Consider the following 15,659-nt stretch of genomic DNA (forward strand, 5'->3'; position numbering starts at 1 on the left):
CAGTGATTGACATCATGGGCATCGATCCACACAATTGGAATATGACGACATGCATCAACCAAGTCAGCAAGCCTGACCACCCGATTCTGTTAGTCGCCTTTTTTGACAAGCATAGTCACCTTTTACAGCAAGAAAGGGTTGCTGAAGACACAAAGAGTACATGTACATGATCTTGGGCCTTGAATCAATGATTGGGCATTAGGATAAAATTATATGTTCAGTGATAGTAAGGTCATATGACGGTACACAAACACATGAATTTTGTTTCCATCAACAAAGGAAATACCCTGATATGAAACAATAAATAAATGACATTTCAGCAGATCTTGTATGCATCCATTTTGTTTAATCAATACTGTACCTCATTAGGGGTGACAACTTTGAGTTTCTCTGCAACTTGTGCAAAGGTTTCATCGCCTGGACCATTCTTCTTACACATCTCCAGGCAAACTTTGTCCATGTCCCTGAAAGAAATGATAGAAGTAACATCACATTGTTACGAAGGTGAGAGGCGGTGAAACGTGCATGCACATGCGTGTGTGTGAGACTGCTTGTACAAGTCCACACTTACGCATCTTCCCGAGGCAAGGGAGTTAACTGACTATAAAAGTCCAGTTTCCACCCTTGCCGAACTAGGCTGGAATTCCTGGGCTCAAACCGTAGCGCCACCAGTGGTTATTACGAGTTATGTTCCTTCTAAGCCTCTCCTATGGACCAATCAGATTCCACCTCTCATATCACTTGCATTTGATTCAAACAAAATGGTGGCGCCCAGTCAAAACGATCTGATTGATAATCAAGATCTATATTGTGATAAAACGGGTCTTACATAGCGAAGTGCATCAAATTACGTGAGCACCTTGATTAAAAACATGAAAAGACTTGGAAAATATCTGTTGACCACGAGTTGGCGGTGCACATGCTTTGCAAATCCTGCAATCGACAGAAATCTGCACGACATTTTACAAACGGATATCAATTTTGGTGCGCGATTTTGATTGGACTATGCATAGACTCGTTAGCCCAGCCAAAATGTAACTCCATAATACCTGCCTAGTTCGGCAAGGGTGGAAACTGGACTTTTATAGTCAGTTAACTCACTTGCCTCGGGAAGATGGACTTACGCCGGTTTTATAGAGCTAGTCCACTGAGATACCATGCCACAGTTTAAAAAGGGCCATGAAGATCAAAACAATTTGTACCAACTCTGGTGATGCTGCCAGGGGATCAAACTACCGACAGGCATTCTACCCTCTAGACCACAAGGGAAGTCTTCTCATAAAGAAGGAATAACAGACAATTACACTTATATCTGATGCTGAAGAACACAGCTCAATGAAAGCCAGTGAACTTGAACAACAAGAATTATATTGTCATGATACCTTAACTATTAGGCAGTTTGGCAAGGACGAGAGGACTAGTTCCAATTTCTATCGCTGGTGATGTCAACCTGTACACATGGCAAATAATCTGGTCAAGGTTGGCTGGCAAAGCCTTCAGGGAATGACACTCAATCGGCCAGATCACACATTGTCACCATTAATTTTTATATATCATCTTTTATGGCAAACATACAGTACTGCGGACCTACTCTGCCCCAAATCTGTCCCCGGAACTACCGTAGTCGTAAGAGACCTGGAACCTGTGGGGATTCCGGGTTACAAATGGTCCAAAGCTACCTATGCTTGAAGTAAGGGGCGAAAAAATGAATCATGTTGTCAGGCTCAGTGACTTGGTTCATGTCATGTCAACAAACCTTGATGACTTATAATATGACAAAGATGCCAACCCTAATTGAAGCTTTGGAGTAATCAGTGGAGAAAAAAATCGTAATTTCATATGGGAAAAAAGTAATCTTAAGAGTACCATGCCATTGTGCTGTTTTTTGTTTAAACATTTTCGTTAGGTCTATACGTACGTGAAGCATAGGTACACATGCATTGACGCTAGTACTGTAGCTGCACATGTAAACCACACTTTTTTTATAAATAGGGCAATAAAGCTCAAAATAAGCAGAAAAAATGACTCCACTTGAGTTTGTATGGTTAAATATCACCAAACCTCGAAACTGAATATCAATCCAAACATAAAAAAATATGGACATCAACATAAAGTACTCAAAGAGAAGTTCCACAATGGCATGTGACAACCTAATCAGTGACATACATTGGGCCCACATTTCAGACAAACACGTATTTTGAATAACTTTGGTAATTATATATAGATTATTAATCACTCACGAAAGCATTTAATTCAAGGTATCGTGCATTAACCATTTGCTCTTTGTGATATTTTATACATGTAAATAATTTGTCAAAAAAATATCAAAAGCGTAATAGTGTAATTTTAGGTTCTAAAGCATAATTATTACGCAAAAAAGAGCAATGGTTGGCATCTCTTATATCATACTCCAGACTTGGTTATTTACGTTTGCCCTCATAAAGCTGAAATATTGCAGAGTATGGCTCTAAACAACAAACAACCAAACATCTGATTTCGTAACGTTTCAAATTTTACTTTTTTCTTACCAACTACTACTCACTTTGTCCAATCCACCTCGGTCTCCTCTTCCTCCTCCCACTCCATCGGTTCATCTGTAACAGGACCTGTCTGAGGTGTTGATGACACTGCACTGCCCACTGGTCCAAGCTGTGGGACATCATTGTCTCTCCCCTCAGTCAAAGCCTGGGGTTCATGTGCCCCCCAAACGTATTCGCTCTTCACAACAGCACTTGTTTCTCTGGAGACTGCTGCCTGGCTCGGTGGAAGGACCGATTCACCCACAGTGGGGTTATTCACCACCGGATAACTTAGAGAAGATGCACCAGACACGCCAAGAGTCTGTAGTTCACCCTCACTACGGTCCATTCCCAGTGGAAAGGATTGTGCCCTTATGCCACTGCGTTCTGTACTGGGAGACTGTATTAGTGTCACTGGTATTCCGTCAACAGTCGTTACAACAGAGTTTCCAAATCCACCTGACTGTCCTCCAATATTATTATTCTGGTGAGTACTTGAACCACCTTGTAGATCATCTGGCTTGTGGATGATGCCAGCTTTGACTAAATGTTCCTTCAACGATATAACACTCTGTTGGGTCACTTCGCTTGAAACAGGCATATTTTTCACAGGGGAATTATTTCTTGATCCAAATGTTTTGAAATTGCCAGCCAAGAAGTTGTTCATGAAGTCCATGGACATTGATATTTCTGCATCACTTCTACTTATCTCTGCTGTTTTCATTGCCTTGGCAAGAATGTCTGACATACAACTCTGTGAAGCATCCCCTTGCATAGATTGGCCATCAAACATTTCCAGGATGGACATTCCGAAGCCTGTTCCAGACACGCTGCCACCGTCAGAGGCTTGGACTTGTGCTGATGTTGCCGTGCAGGACGATGTGTTGGCTGCAGAAGCTGTCGGCGTTGGCATCTGTTTGCCACTGTTCAGTGTGATGGCATCTGCATGAGATACGCCGACTGGCATCAGATTAGGGAAACTCACAGCTCCCTTGGACCTTCCTGCCTCAAAACTTGGTAATGATGCTGCTTCCCTAGGAATCTTACTCTCCTTTACTGAAGGAACAGATGACCCAGACAGTGCTGAGATTGAGGAACCTATGGTTAATGTCGTTGCACTTTTCACAGCTCCACTGGATCTCCCAGAAGTCTGAGTCACCCCAATAGAGATCTGTGTGACATTAGGACTAGAGGGACCCTTTGATGGAGACAGCTTTACAAATCCACCTGTTTGCCCTGCTGGCTTGATTGTATTGGGTGGTGCAATCTCAATGAGTCTGTCGGACCCTGGGACCTGTGTTGAGGGGGTGGTGACAGAGGGGGGGACCAGGGTCAGAATACTGGGACACACAGCTGTAACTGTAGCACTAGAGGTGAACACAGGACTAAAGGAGGTGAACATGACTGGACAGGATGTCACAGGAGTTGGGGAGTCGCCATTCTGATCCTGCAGTATCTGGTCCTGCATGATCACTGGAGGGTTGACGATGAGGTCATCGGGCACAGTGACAACATATTCGGATGTCCGTGTGGCGGAAGTCTTTTCACGGAACTTCCTTGTTCTTGTCATGACACCTGTGTCAGAATGAGCACTTCCTGCCACCTCAGCGGCAACATCTGAGTCGCAGCTTGTCACCGGCTCCTGTTTCACCGGCTCCTGTTTCACCGGGGAGTATCCTATCTCATTGAGGGACAGAAACCTCTTCTGGCCAGCCTTCTGACGACAGATCTTCAACTGAAATAGCAGGTTCATTTCATAAGTTATAAGATAAAATGTACAATGGCATGTCTGAAAACAGTAAATCAGTTATTAGGAGTACAGCATCACTTCAAGCAGCAGTTGCCAGCTGTTGCAGTCAATGTTTTGTAAATTTTGTAAGCATGGTTCCTTGCGTGAAAATAATATTCACACTTTTCGCTCATTGGAGAGAAAACTAGGCTACTCTTCTGCCCAGGATCCTGTTTCACAAAGACATTGCAGTGTTACATTGTAGATTTGTTGCAACTCCCATAGTAACACTGATAAAAGTCATAGCTAGAATCCCTCGGTGAAACAGGCCCTTGGTTACCAAGACAGACTGAGACTGTACAATAAACCAATCTCACTTTGATCTTCTTTGCCCTGGCCGGCGAGGAGTGACTGACTGATGGGGACACAATGGTTGGCCGACTGCTGAGACAGTTGTGGTTCTCCTTGTCTGCGGTCTGGTCTTCCTCCAGCTCCAGGGAGGTGCTGGTATGGGGAGAGGGGGGCATAGCCTTGTGGACGACCACTTCAGCTGGGTGCAGCTTCTTGCTGCTAGGTTGGAAGTATAGCTTCCCATCAATCACCTGCAACAAATTACCTCGTCAATATACAATGTTCTGAGATCAATCTAGGAATTCTACATAAGTGCCTGTGGCCATTAAACTGCAAAAGAACATTATGTTGTCCCAAACTGAGAACTTTAAAGGACTTGTCTCCATAAATAATGTATCAGAGCATGGTGTATTGATATAGATATAGAACTTCCTTTGAATGAGGACCCGAGGCAGGCAAGAGACTTTATTTCTCTCCTTGTTATACTACATCTGAGGCAGGCAAGAGACTTTATTTCTCTCCTTGTTATACTACATCTGAGGCAGGCAAGAGACTTTATTTCTCTCCTTGTTATACTACATCTGAGACAGGCAAGAGACTTTATTTCTCTCCTTGTTATACTACATCCGAGGCAGGCAAGAGACTTTATTTCTCTCCTTGTTATACTACATCCGAGGCAGGCAAGAGACTTTATTTCTCTCCTTGTTATACTACATCCGAGACAGGCAAGAGACTTTATTTCTCTCCTTGTTATACTACATCTGAGGCAGGCAAGAGACTTTATTTCTCTCCTTGTTATACTACATCTGAGGCAGGCAAGAGACTTTATTTCTCTCCTTGTTATACTACATCTGAGGCAGGCAAGAGACTTTATTTCTCTCCTTGTTATACTACATCTGAGGCAGGCAAGAGACTTTATTTCTCTCCTTGTTATACTACATCTGAGACAGGCAAGCTTTGGATCGCAGAGGGCATGTGAGGAAACATCACTGCTCAAGGATCACAAAGGTGATCATTTCAGGTTGTAACACATTAACAGGGATGTGAGCAGGTTTTGCCCAAAAGAGAGGAAAACTCTAACTTCCTCCCCCTTCCCCCCGACACAAGGACAACTGTCACAAGCGTGCAATGTCTGACCCTTTCCACATGTTGAAGCATATTGAAAAAAACTTACCTTGTACTTACCTTACCTTGTACAAAACAACATTGCAAACATTAGACATTAATACAACATATATCCCCTGAAGGACGCTGAAGAAATATTCATAGTTTTCTCGCTAATCACATGAACAACTGTAAAACATCTCATTCACTTATGGGCTAAAAGACAATTTTATCTTAAAAACAAGCCATCTTCTGAGTATTTACAATTTCTGTGAGACACCACACCCCACGTTATAGTGCAAGTATTCGTGATATAAAACGCATGTGTCATAAATAATAGTAAAGGCATATATGATGCTGAAAGCTCTGATCGAAAACAGGACAATCCGCGACGGTCGGCCAGAAACGAGATAATATTTTTCGGAAAATAATTTCAAATCTTTGATTATATTTTTACAAGGAAGACGATTTTTTTCGAGGACTACTGTTTTAAAAAACATGATTTTCCACGTTTCCGCTGAGATTTAACATCCCTGCATTATATATACAATCCCTCCTCAGTCTCTCCATCCTTTACAGTTGGTTGCATTTGAATGATATGTGAGTGAACTTTATTTCCCATTTGGGAATTTGGGAAATTTTACTTTTAATTGCTGCAGACTTGGAGGCCTCTGAGCAGGTGTAAATAAATCATTTTACAGACCTAACAGTAGATTACGTACCTTGAGACAACAGTTGAAGCAATGTCTGATGCGTTTGTGCAGCTTTATGTCATTGGGATCGTCGTGACAGTCACACGGACAGCAATTGGTGCGGTACGGGTCCACCTCACTTGGCATGACGACGTCTTCGAAACTGTCCACACTCGCATCCTCATCCAAGTCACTATCACCAAGGGTCACCATCTCAAAGCTGTCCATGTAGCTGCCAACACACATTGTTTTCCACCTCAACACAACACTACAAGATGCTGGTCATAAACATAAGATTAAGGAATTTTTCATACTTATGAAATATGTGAACAGTATAAGAGAAAATGTTCTCAAATATATTTCAATCTTATTCAACATACAGTACCTGTCTAACCTACACTAAACACCCCTAGTGTTCACGAGGAGATGGATACAGTACATGTCTAACCTACACTAAACACCCCTAGTGTTCACGAGGAGACGGATACAGTACATGTCTAACCTACACTAACCTCCCCTAGTGTTCACGAGATGGATACAGTACATGTCTAACCTACACAAAACACCCCTAGTGTTCACGAGATGGATACAGTACATGTCTAACCTACACTAAACACCCCTAGTGTTCACGAGGAGATGGATACAGTACATGTCTAACCTACACTAAACTCCCCTAGTGTTCACGAGGAGATGGATACAGTACATGTCTAACCTACACTAAACACCCCTAGTGTTCACGAGGAGATGGATACAGTACATGTCTAACCTACACTAACCTCCCCTAGTGTTCACGAGGAGATGGATACAGTACATGTCTAACCTACACTAAACACCCCTAGTGTTCACGAGGAGATGGATACAGTACATGTCTAACCTACACTAACCTCCCCTAGTGTTCACGAGGAGATGGATACAATACATGTCTAACCTTCACTAAACACCCCTAGTGTTCACGAGGAGATGGATACAGTACATGTCTAACCTACACTAAACACCCCTAGTGTTCACGAGATGGATACAGTACATGTCTAACCTACACTAAACACCCCTAGTGTTCACGAGGAGATGGATACAGTACCTGTCTAACCTACACTAAACACCCCTAGTGTTCACGAGGAGATGGATACAGTACATGTCTAACCTACACTAAACACCCCTAGTGTTCACGAGGAGATGGAAACAGTACATGTCTAACCTACACTAAACATCCCTAGTGTTCACGAGGAGATGGATACAGTACATGTCTAACCTACACTAAACACCCCTAGTGTTCACGAGGAGATGGATACAGTACCTGTCTAACCTACACTAAACACCCCTAGTGTTCACGAGGAGATGGAAACAGTACATGTCTAACCTACACTAAACACCCCTAGTGTTCACGAGGAGATGGATACAGTACATGTCTAACCTACACTAAACACCCCCAGTGTTCACGAGGAGATGGATACAGTACCTGTCTAACCTACACTAAACACCCCTAGTGTTCACGAGGAGATGGATACAGTACATGTCTGACCTACACTAAACACCCCTAGTGTTCACGAGGAGATGGATACAGTACATGTCTAACCTACACAAAACACCCCTAGTGTTCACGAGGAGATGGATACAGTATGTGTCTAACCTACACTAAACACCCCTAGTGTTCACGAGGAGATGGATACAGTACATGTCTAACCTACACTAAACACCCCTAGTGTTCACGAGGAGATGGATACAGTACATGTCTAACCTACACTAAACTCCCCTAGTGTTCACGAGGAGATGGATACAGTATGTGTCTAACCTACACTAAACACCCCTAGCGTTCACGAGGAGATGGATACAGTACATGTCTAACCTACACTAAACACCCCTAGTCTTCACGAGGAGATGGATACAGTACCTGTCTAACCTACACTAAACACCCCTAGTGTTCACGAGGAGATGGATCCAGTACATGTCTAACCTACACTAAACACCCCTAGTCTTCACGAGGAGATGGATACAGTATGTGTCTAACCTACACTAACCTCCCCTAGTGTTCACGAGGAGATGGATACAGTACCTGTCTGGTGGCTTGTCTTCGGGGAAGAACACGGAGAACTCCTCCTGAAGATGAGGCATTCCTCGAATGAGGGGCTTAATGAGGTCTCGCAGATCGTCGGGAGATCGCTTGGGGTTCTGGTACCACTGGGACAGAGTCTTGAGAACTCGCTGGAAGTGATGCGGCTGCTGCTCGTAGTTCACCTGCAGACAGTCACAGTGTTTCGCATCATCAATACCTTACCTTATTCCAGCTATTAAGCGGGGTCTGTAAATAATCAAATCTGGACCAGACAATCCAGTGACTGACATCATTAGCATCGATCTATGCGATTGGGATACCAAGACATGCATGAAACAAGTCAGCGGGCCTGACCGCTCAATCCTGATGCGACAAGCATAAATTAGCGCTCATAATAAGGTAATGAACCTTGTTCAGCAATGTTTGCAACATGTGGTATAGCCCTTTATCTATCTCCTTTATGCTTTTCTACTGTCAACATCTTCAACGGTGTTAACTGACTATAAAAGTACAGTTTCCACTAGGCTGAAATTTCTGGGCTCGATCTTTGCGACATCAGTGGCTATTACAAGTTATGTCCCTTCTATGTCCCTCCTATTGACTAATCAGATTCCACTTCTGACATCTGACCCAGTTGATCTGCATAATCTATGCAGTCGGCAACAACATAGGGGAAGGTTGACGTTTCTATAACTTCCGAAGACAATTTCAGCGGAACAAATATCTCAGTCAATTCACTAATCTGAACAGCTACAGTGCATGTGTTGAGTTGATTTGACACATTGATGCATTTATATACTCTGCACAGCGAATCGGGGGCCAAAGATGACTGGGCCACCCGTGCCCCCCTTTCTATTAAGAAGTGAGTGGGCAACAAGCTTTGTTTCTTGTTTTACTTTTCACTCAGCAATATTAAACCTATATGATGTCGGGCTGAAATTCATTGGGTCTGTACTGACAATCCATTGATTAACATCATGAGCAACAATGGCATGAGATCAACCAAGTCCTCAAGACTGACAACCAAACCATTGCTCGCCTCTTACAACCATCATAGGTTGTTGGGGACAAAGTATATAACAGTATACCGCAATAAGCTTTTCAAATGATACATCTTGCAATTTTGTCCAGAGTTCCAGTATATTGGGTAAAACATATATATGACAAGTTTCATTATTAATTGAATCATTTAACCTGAAATCTACACAGAAATTCATACACAAATGATGTTTCCCTTCAAAATTGATTGACAAAATGACACAATGCAGATGTGCTTTTTTCCCATGTCAGTGGCAACTGACCATGCTGACTTTAACAACGTAACATTTACTTTTGTATGTATAAAAAAAAGGATCAAATACCTTAGCTCCCAGTATATCCCAACACATGTCCTAAAACAGATACCTGTATCACTATAAATTGCAATACAATTGTTTTTTCAATATTCAGCACTACCATCCTTTCACCAGACATAAATTGTCATCAAACAGTAGGATGTCCTTATGATCATGCTAATATGTTCCTATCTAGCTGTGGGTACCTCCAGCTTCCTGAGGAGTGTCCTGGCCTTGGTGACCTCCTGGTTCTGCATGAAGCAGCCACACATCAGGGCCTGTTCCGGGAGGAGGAACCCCGCGAAGTCCCCCAGCAGCTCGGGGAAGTCCTTCAACAGCTGGCTCAGCCTCTTGTACACCTGGAGGAGAGAAAACCACCATTTTGTACAAAGGATCTATATTTTCACTTTGCATTTTAAATTGACGTACACAAGTAGAAACAGTGTTCAAAGTACCTGCCTCCCCGACAGTCCGAGATATTCTGTTTTGCTGACGGATGGTCAGTTTTCGAAAGTTGCATGAGCGATGGTCTGGAGTTAAAGTTACTAAGTTGCCAATCCACCATTTTATTGTTATCTTCTGAGAACTAACATTAAACAGTACTATTCTTTGGTTTACTCTTTTGTTACTTTTGTTTGTTAGCCTAGAAAATTCTGCACTGGCAACATTTTGGTTATCTCCAGTTAGTTACACGTCCCATTTGTCACACACTTCTATATTCCCAGTTGTTACACAGTGTGGGAGGAGGCCAGACAATCCACACGCATGAGTTGTACAACCAGGGAAGTGCTCAACAAGATCAGGCAACTACTGTGCTACTGCCCTCCTTCACCAATGGGAGCAGTTCACTATACAGGCATCGTCAGAAGACCATTCCAGTGCTGCCACAGGCCAGAGCTAAGGTGGATCTGACTGAGGATTGGACAAAGGCCATGGACGGCCAACCCTTCCTTCTGTTCAGCGACGGGGAAGACAATAAAACCTGGCTTTCTCAACACTTAAATGGGCTATATAGTGGGAACTGGGTTGACTTCGAAGACAGATTTCCCCTTCATCTTTGGAACCATCACTAGATAACAGGACCGCGCACCAACAACGATCTAGAGGGATTTCACAACTGACTCAATCGAGAACTACCCCATGACCATCCGAACATCTACCGCTTCATTGAAGTTATCCAGAGAATCGAGAGGGCTGACCGGGCTGAGGTGTCCGAGATTGATTTTCTTATCTTATATAAGTATGTAATGTTTATAAAGTACAAGATTACTTTTCTACATTATCTTATATAAGTACTTAAAGTTTAAAAAGTACAAGATTACTTTTCCACTTTTCTTGGATCAGTCCATTTTAATACTTAGGTAACATGGTAACATTCAGCCATGACCTATGTTGTTTTGAGGTGTGTGACAAATGGGGTGTGTAACTAATGGGAGGGTACCAACATTTTATCTGGTCTGGTAACCATGGTAACTTGTCTGGTTTTCTGACTGAAATGTTGGGGAATTTTATACACTGGTGGAAACAACATTTAGGTAGTGATATCTTGTAAATATCCTGCAATTAGCATGATTACATGAAAAAGTTAGCCTGCAAAAGTTTCAGTCAATTTAAAGAAAGTAGTTTTTTCAATGAGGTATTTTTTTATAATTTCAAAATAGTGATAATAGTCAACCTGGTCATCAAATTAATATATTGTCATGACTTCAGGCAATTTGAAGTCAAATATGTAGACAGTGTACGACAGAAAACCGCCTCTTCAAATCAGGTCAGCTAAAAATGATTCATGGCTATTTTTACCATTACATTCTTAACACGCCTTAAGAAACTTCATCTCATCTTGATAAGAACGTTTATTGAGATAAAGACTTGAACAGCATATTACCATGCAGCAGCTATCACATACAGAGATATGGGCAGCCCATGATACAACGACCCTCGATGGACAGGTGCATCGGATATAACAAAGGATAGGGCAACCCTGGATACAACCCTCGATGGACAGGTACATCGGATATAACAAAGGATAGGGCAACCCTGGATACGACCCTCGATGGACAGGTACATCGGATATAACAAAGGATACAGGCAACCCTGGATACAACGACCCTCGATGGACAGGTACATCGGATATAACAAAGGATATGGCAACCCTGGATACGACCCTCGATGGACAGGTACATCGGATATAACAAAGGATACAGGCAACCCTGGATACAATGACCCTCGATGGACAGGTACATTGGATATAACAAAGGATGGGGCAACCCTGGATACGACCCTCGATGGACAGGTACATCAGATATAACAAAGGATACAGGCAACCCTGGATACGACCCTCGATGGACAGGTACAACGGATATAACAAAGGATATGGCAACCCTGGATACGACCCTCGATGGACAGGTACATCGGATAAAACAAAGGATAAGGCAACCCTGGATACAATGACCCTCGATGGACAGGTATATCGGATATAACAAAGGATGGGGCAACCCTGGATACGACCGTCGATGGACAGGTACATCGGATATAACAAAGGATAGGGCAACCCTGGATACGACCCTCGATGGACAGGTACATCGGATATAACAAAGGATAAGGCAACCCTGGGTACGACCCTCGATGGACAGGTACATCGGATATAACAAAGGATAGGGTAACCCTGGATACAATGACCCTCGATGGACAAGTACATCCGATTTAATGAAGGATACAGGCAACCCTGGATAAAACAACCCTCGATGGACAGGTACATCGGATATAACAAAGGATAGGGCAACCCTGGATACGACCCTCGATGGACAGGTACATCGGATGTAACAAAGGATACAGGCAACCCTTGATACAACGACCCCAGATGGACAGGTACATCGGATATAACAAAAGATACAGGCAACCCTGGATACGACCCTCGATGGACAGGTACATCGGATACAACAAAGGATAGGGGCAACCCTGGATACAATGACCCTCGATGGACAGGTACATCAGATACAACAAAGGATACCGGCAACCCTGGACACAACGTCCCTCAATGGACAGGTACATCGGATGTAACGAAGGATACCGGCAACCCTGGACACAACGTCCCTCAATGGACAGGTACATCGGATGTAACGAAGGATACCGGCAACCCTGGACACAACGTCCCTCAATGGACAGGTACATCGGATGTAACGAAGGGTATAGGCAACCCTGGATACAACGTCCCTCAATGGACAGGTACATCGGATGTAACGAAGGATACCGGCAACCCTGGACACAATGTCCCTCAATGGACAGGTACATCGGATGTAACGAAGGGTATAGGCAACCCTGGATACAACGACCCTCAATGGACAGGTACATCGTATATAACAATGGATACAGGCAACCCTGGATACGACAGGACAGGTACATGGGATATAATGAGGAAGTACTGGGGATATAATGAGGAAGTACTGGGAATATAATGAGGAAGTACATGGATATAACAGGGTTAGAAACTAACAGTTATTATCCACTAGTCCTTATAATGATAACATATAGGAAAACCCTTAAAATGGGCCAATTTCTACTAGTCCTTAGGATACCTTTACTTTTGGGCAGTTTGGTAAGGACTACAGGACTAGTTCTAATTTCTAATGCTGTATAATGAGGAAGTACTAGGGGAAGTACTAGGGATATAATGAGGAAGTACTGGGGATATAATGAGGAAGTGCATGGAAATAATGAGGAAGTACTAGGGGAAGTACTGGGGATATAATGAGGAAGTACTAGGGATATAATGGGGATATAATGAGGAAGCACTAGGGGAAGTACTGGGGAAGTACTGGGGATATAATGAGGAAGTACTGGGGAAGTACTGGGGATATAATGAGGAAATACTAGGGATATGATGGGGATATAATGAGGAAGCACTAGGGGAAGTACTGGGGATATAATGAGGAAGTACTAGGGATATAATGGGGATATAATGAGGAAGCACTAGGAGAAGTACTGGGGATATAATGAGGAAGTACTGGGGATATAATGAGGAAGTACTGGGGATATAATGAGGAAGTACTGGGGATATAATGAGGAAGTACTGGGGATATAATGAGGAAGTACATGGATATAATGAGGAGGCAAACCCTTGATACGACCCTGATGGACAGGTATATTGGATACAACAAAGGATACAGGCAAACCTGGATACAAAGACCCTCAATGGACAGATACATGGGATATAATGTGATAGTACATGGAGATATAACAGCGAGGCAAACCCTTGATACAATGCCCTGGGATTGGCAGATACATAAGTTATGGCAATGGCAATCTCAAATTCTAATCTAAACACATCCCTGTCATCGAGATATTGGAAATCTAATAGAGAAACACTAGGATGCTCAACGTTTACCATGGCTACCATGGCGACCTCGACCCTTTGATTTACGAGATATGAGCAGTATAACTGACAAGTCAGCTGCTAAATATAATAATGTTAAGTTAATATCCAAGTTACAACACATTTGATTCAGCTTTTATTGGTTGAGACTGAAATGTTACTGCTATCCCCCACCATTGAGCACATTACACTCTAAAGAGTCCTATAAAGCCTGAAGAATAGATAGGCAATAGGGTTGATTTTTGTCATCAGAAAAAATGACTAAATGTAAAATCAATACACACAAAAGGCACCTTCTCTGGAAAAAATGATTTATGGCACAATTCTCGAACTCAGTCTTGATAAGTATCTCTTAGACAAGCTAACTTCAGTTGTTTCTAAAAAACGAGTCCCCATTGCAGACACTATGCACTTTAGTTGAAAAGCACAGAGCAAGGGCCATAACTCGGCATAATTTACACCACCAATTTTCGAACTCTGTCTTGGCAAGTATCTCTAATATATAAGCATGCAAACTTTCATTCATGTAATTTCAGTAGTTTCTGAGACGCCCAATGCACGAAATTAAAAAGAACGGAGCAAGGGCCAAACTCTGTAAAAAATGAATTTAAGACACCAACTATCAAACCAGTAATATCAATGTGTAAAATTTCATTTCTCTAACTTAAATAGTTTTTGAGACACTTTGTCCCATTTGAGAATGGACAAACTCCATTCCTATATCCTCTGCTACACTTCAATGTGGGGGATAAAAATGCACCTTGCAGAACCATTCCTCACTGCACCGGCCTTCCACCATGTTTCTTTATTTCTGAGTATTCCTTCTTGTAGAAGAAACGACAACAAAAACTTATCAAATTGGATATAAAACCAAATTTGTTGAAAACAATATGATGACAACAACTGTCATGAGGAGAATATGGGATGTACAAATTACCAACATGAAGTTGAACAGAAGCTGTCTTTTGTCCATACACTTTAAACAAGAACTTCCTAAATTTCAGACAAAACTACTTTTTCTTTTACATGAAAATATGCCAGTGATTTCTACATATTCTAATCAATAGAATTTCTGTGTTCAATTCCACTTGTACCACAAACAAAGGAAGAGGTTGGCGCAGTGGTAAGATAAGCATGTGATAAGAGCTTTCTTCAACTGGAAATGTCAAATATTTAAGTTACGCCTAACCAATACATTACGCATTGTTTAAAGTCCCTAACAATTGTGAAAAGTAACAACTTCAATTCTAATTCATATGGCCAAATCTCCTGATCTTGAGGGCCAATGATATGGGAGTTTTTCAGACCATGTCCTTTAACTTTTCATACTAAAACATATTTGTGACCTAATTACAGCATAATGCCACTCCACATCAGCTGACTGGACAGGTGGAACTTGGCTCTCACCAGTTATAGTATAACTGACCCAACCAGCCCATGAAGGGTTCTCAAACAGTCATAAATAATTGTGTCAACAAAACCAAGATGGGAAGAAAGCATATTTACTG

General features: G+C 42.3%; 1 protein-coding gene across 4 annotated transcripts in view; it reads right to left on the minus strand.

Moving 5' to 3' along the window:
• The window catches only part of LOC124134138, a 49,662-nt gene that overhangs the window by 1,029 nt on the left and 32,974 nt on the right, over window positions 1-15,659 (minus strand). For all 4 annotated transcript variants that reach the window (XM_048399961.1, XM_048399958.1, XM_048399966.1 and 1 more), the window contains 6 exons: window positions 9,986-10,138; window positions 8,446-8,627; window positions 6,426-6,627; window positions 4,626-4,850; window positions 2,543-4,254; window positions 362-464 (listed from right to left, as the gene is read on the minus strand). In XM_048399961.1, coding sequence (XP_048255918.1) covers window positions 362-464; window positions 2,543-4,254; window positions 4,626-4,850; window positions 6,426-6,627; window positions 8,446-8,627; window positions 9,986-10,138 — 2,577 coding nt within the window. The remainder of the gene's footprint in view (window positions 1-361; window positions 465-2,542; window positions 4,255-4,625; window positions 4,851-6,425; window positions 6,628-8,445; window positions 8,628-9,985; window positions 10,139-15,659) is intronic.

The sequence above is a fragment of the Haliotis rufescens genome, unplaced genomic scaffold (genome assembly GCF_023055435.1).
Source record: "Haliotis rufescens isolate VD_foot unplaced genomic scaffold, xgHalRufe1.0.p SCAF_1, whole genome shotgun sequence".
NCBI lineage: Eukaryota > Metazoa > Mollusca > Gastropoda > Lepetellida > Haliotidae > Haliotis > Haliotis rufescens.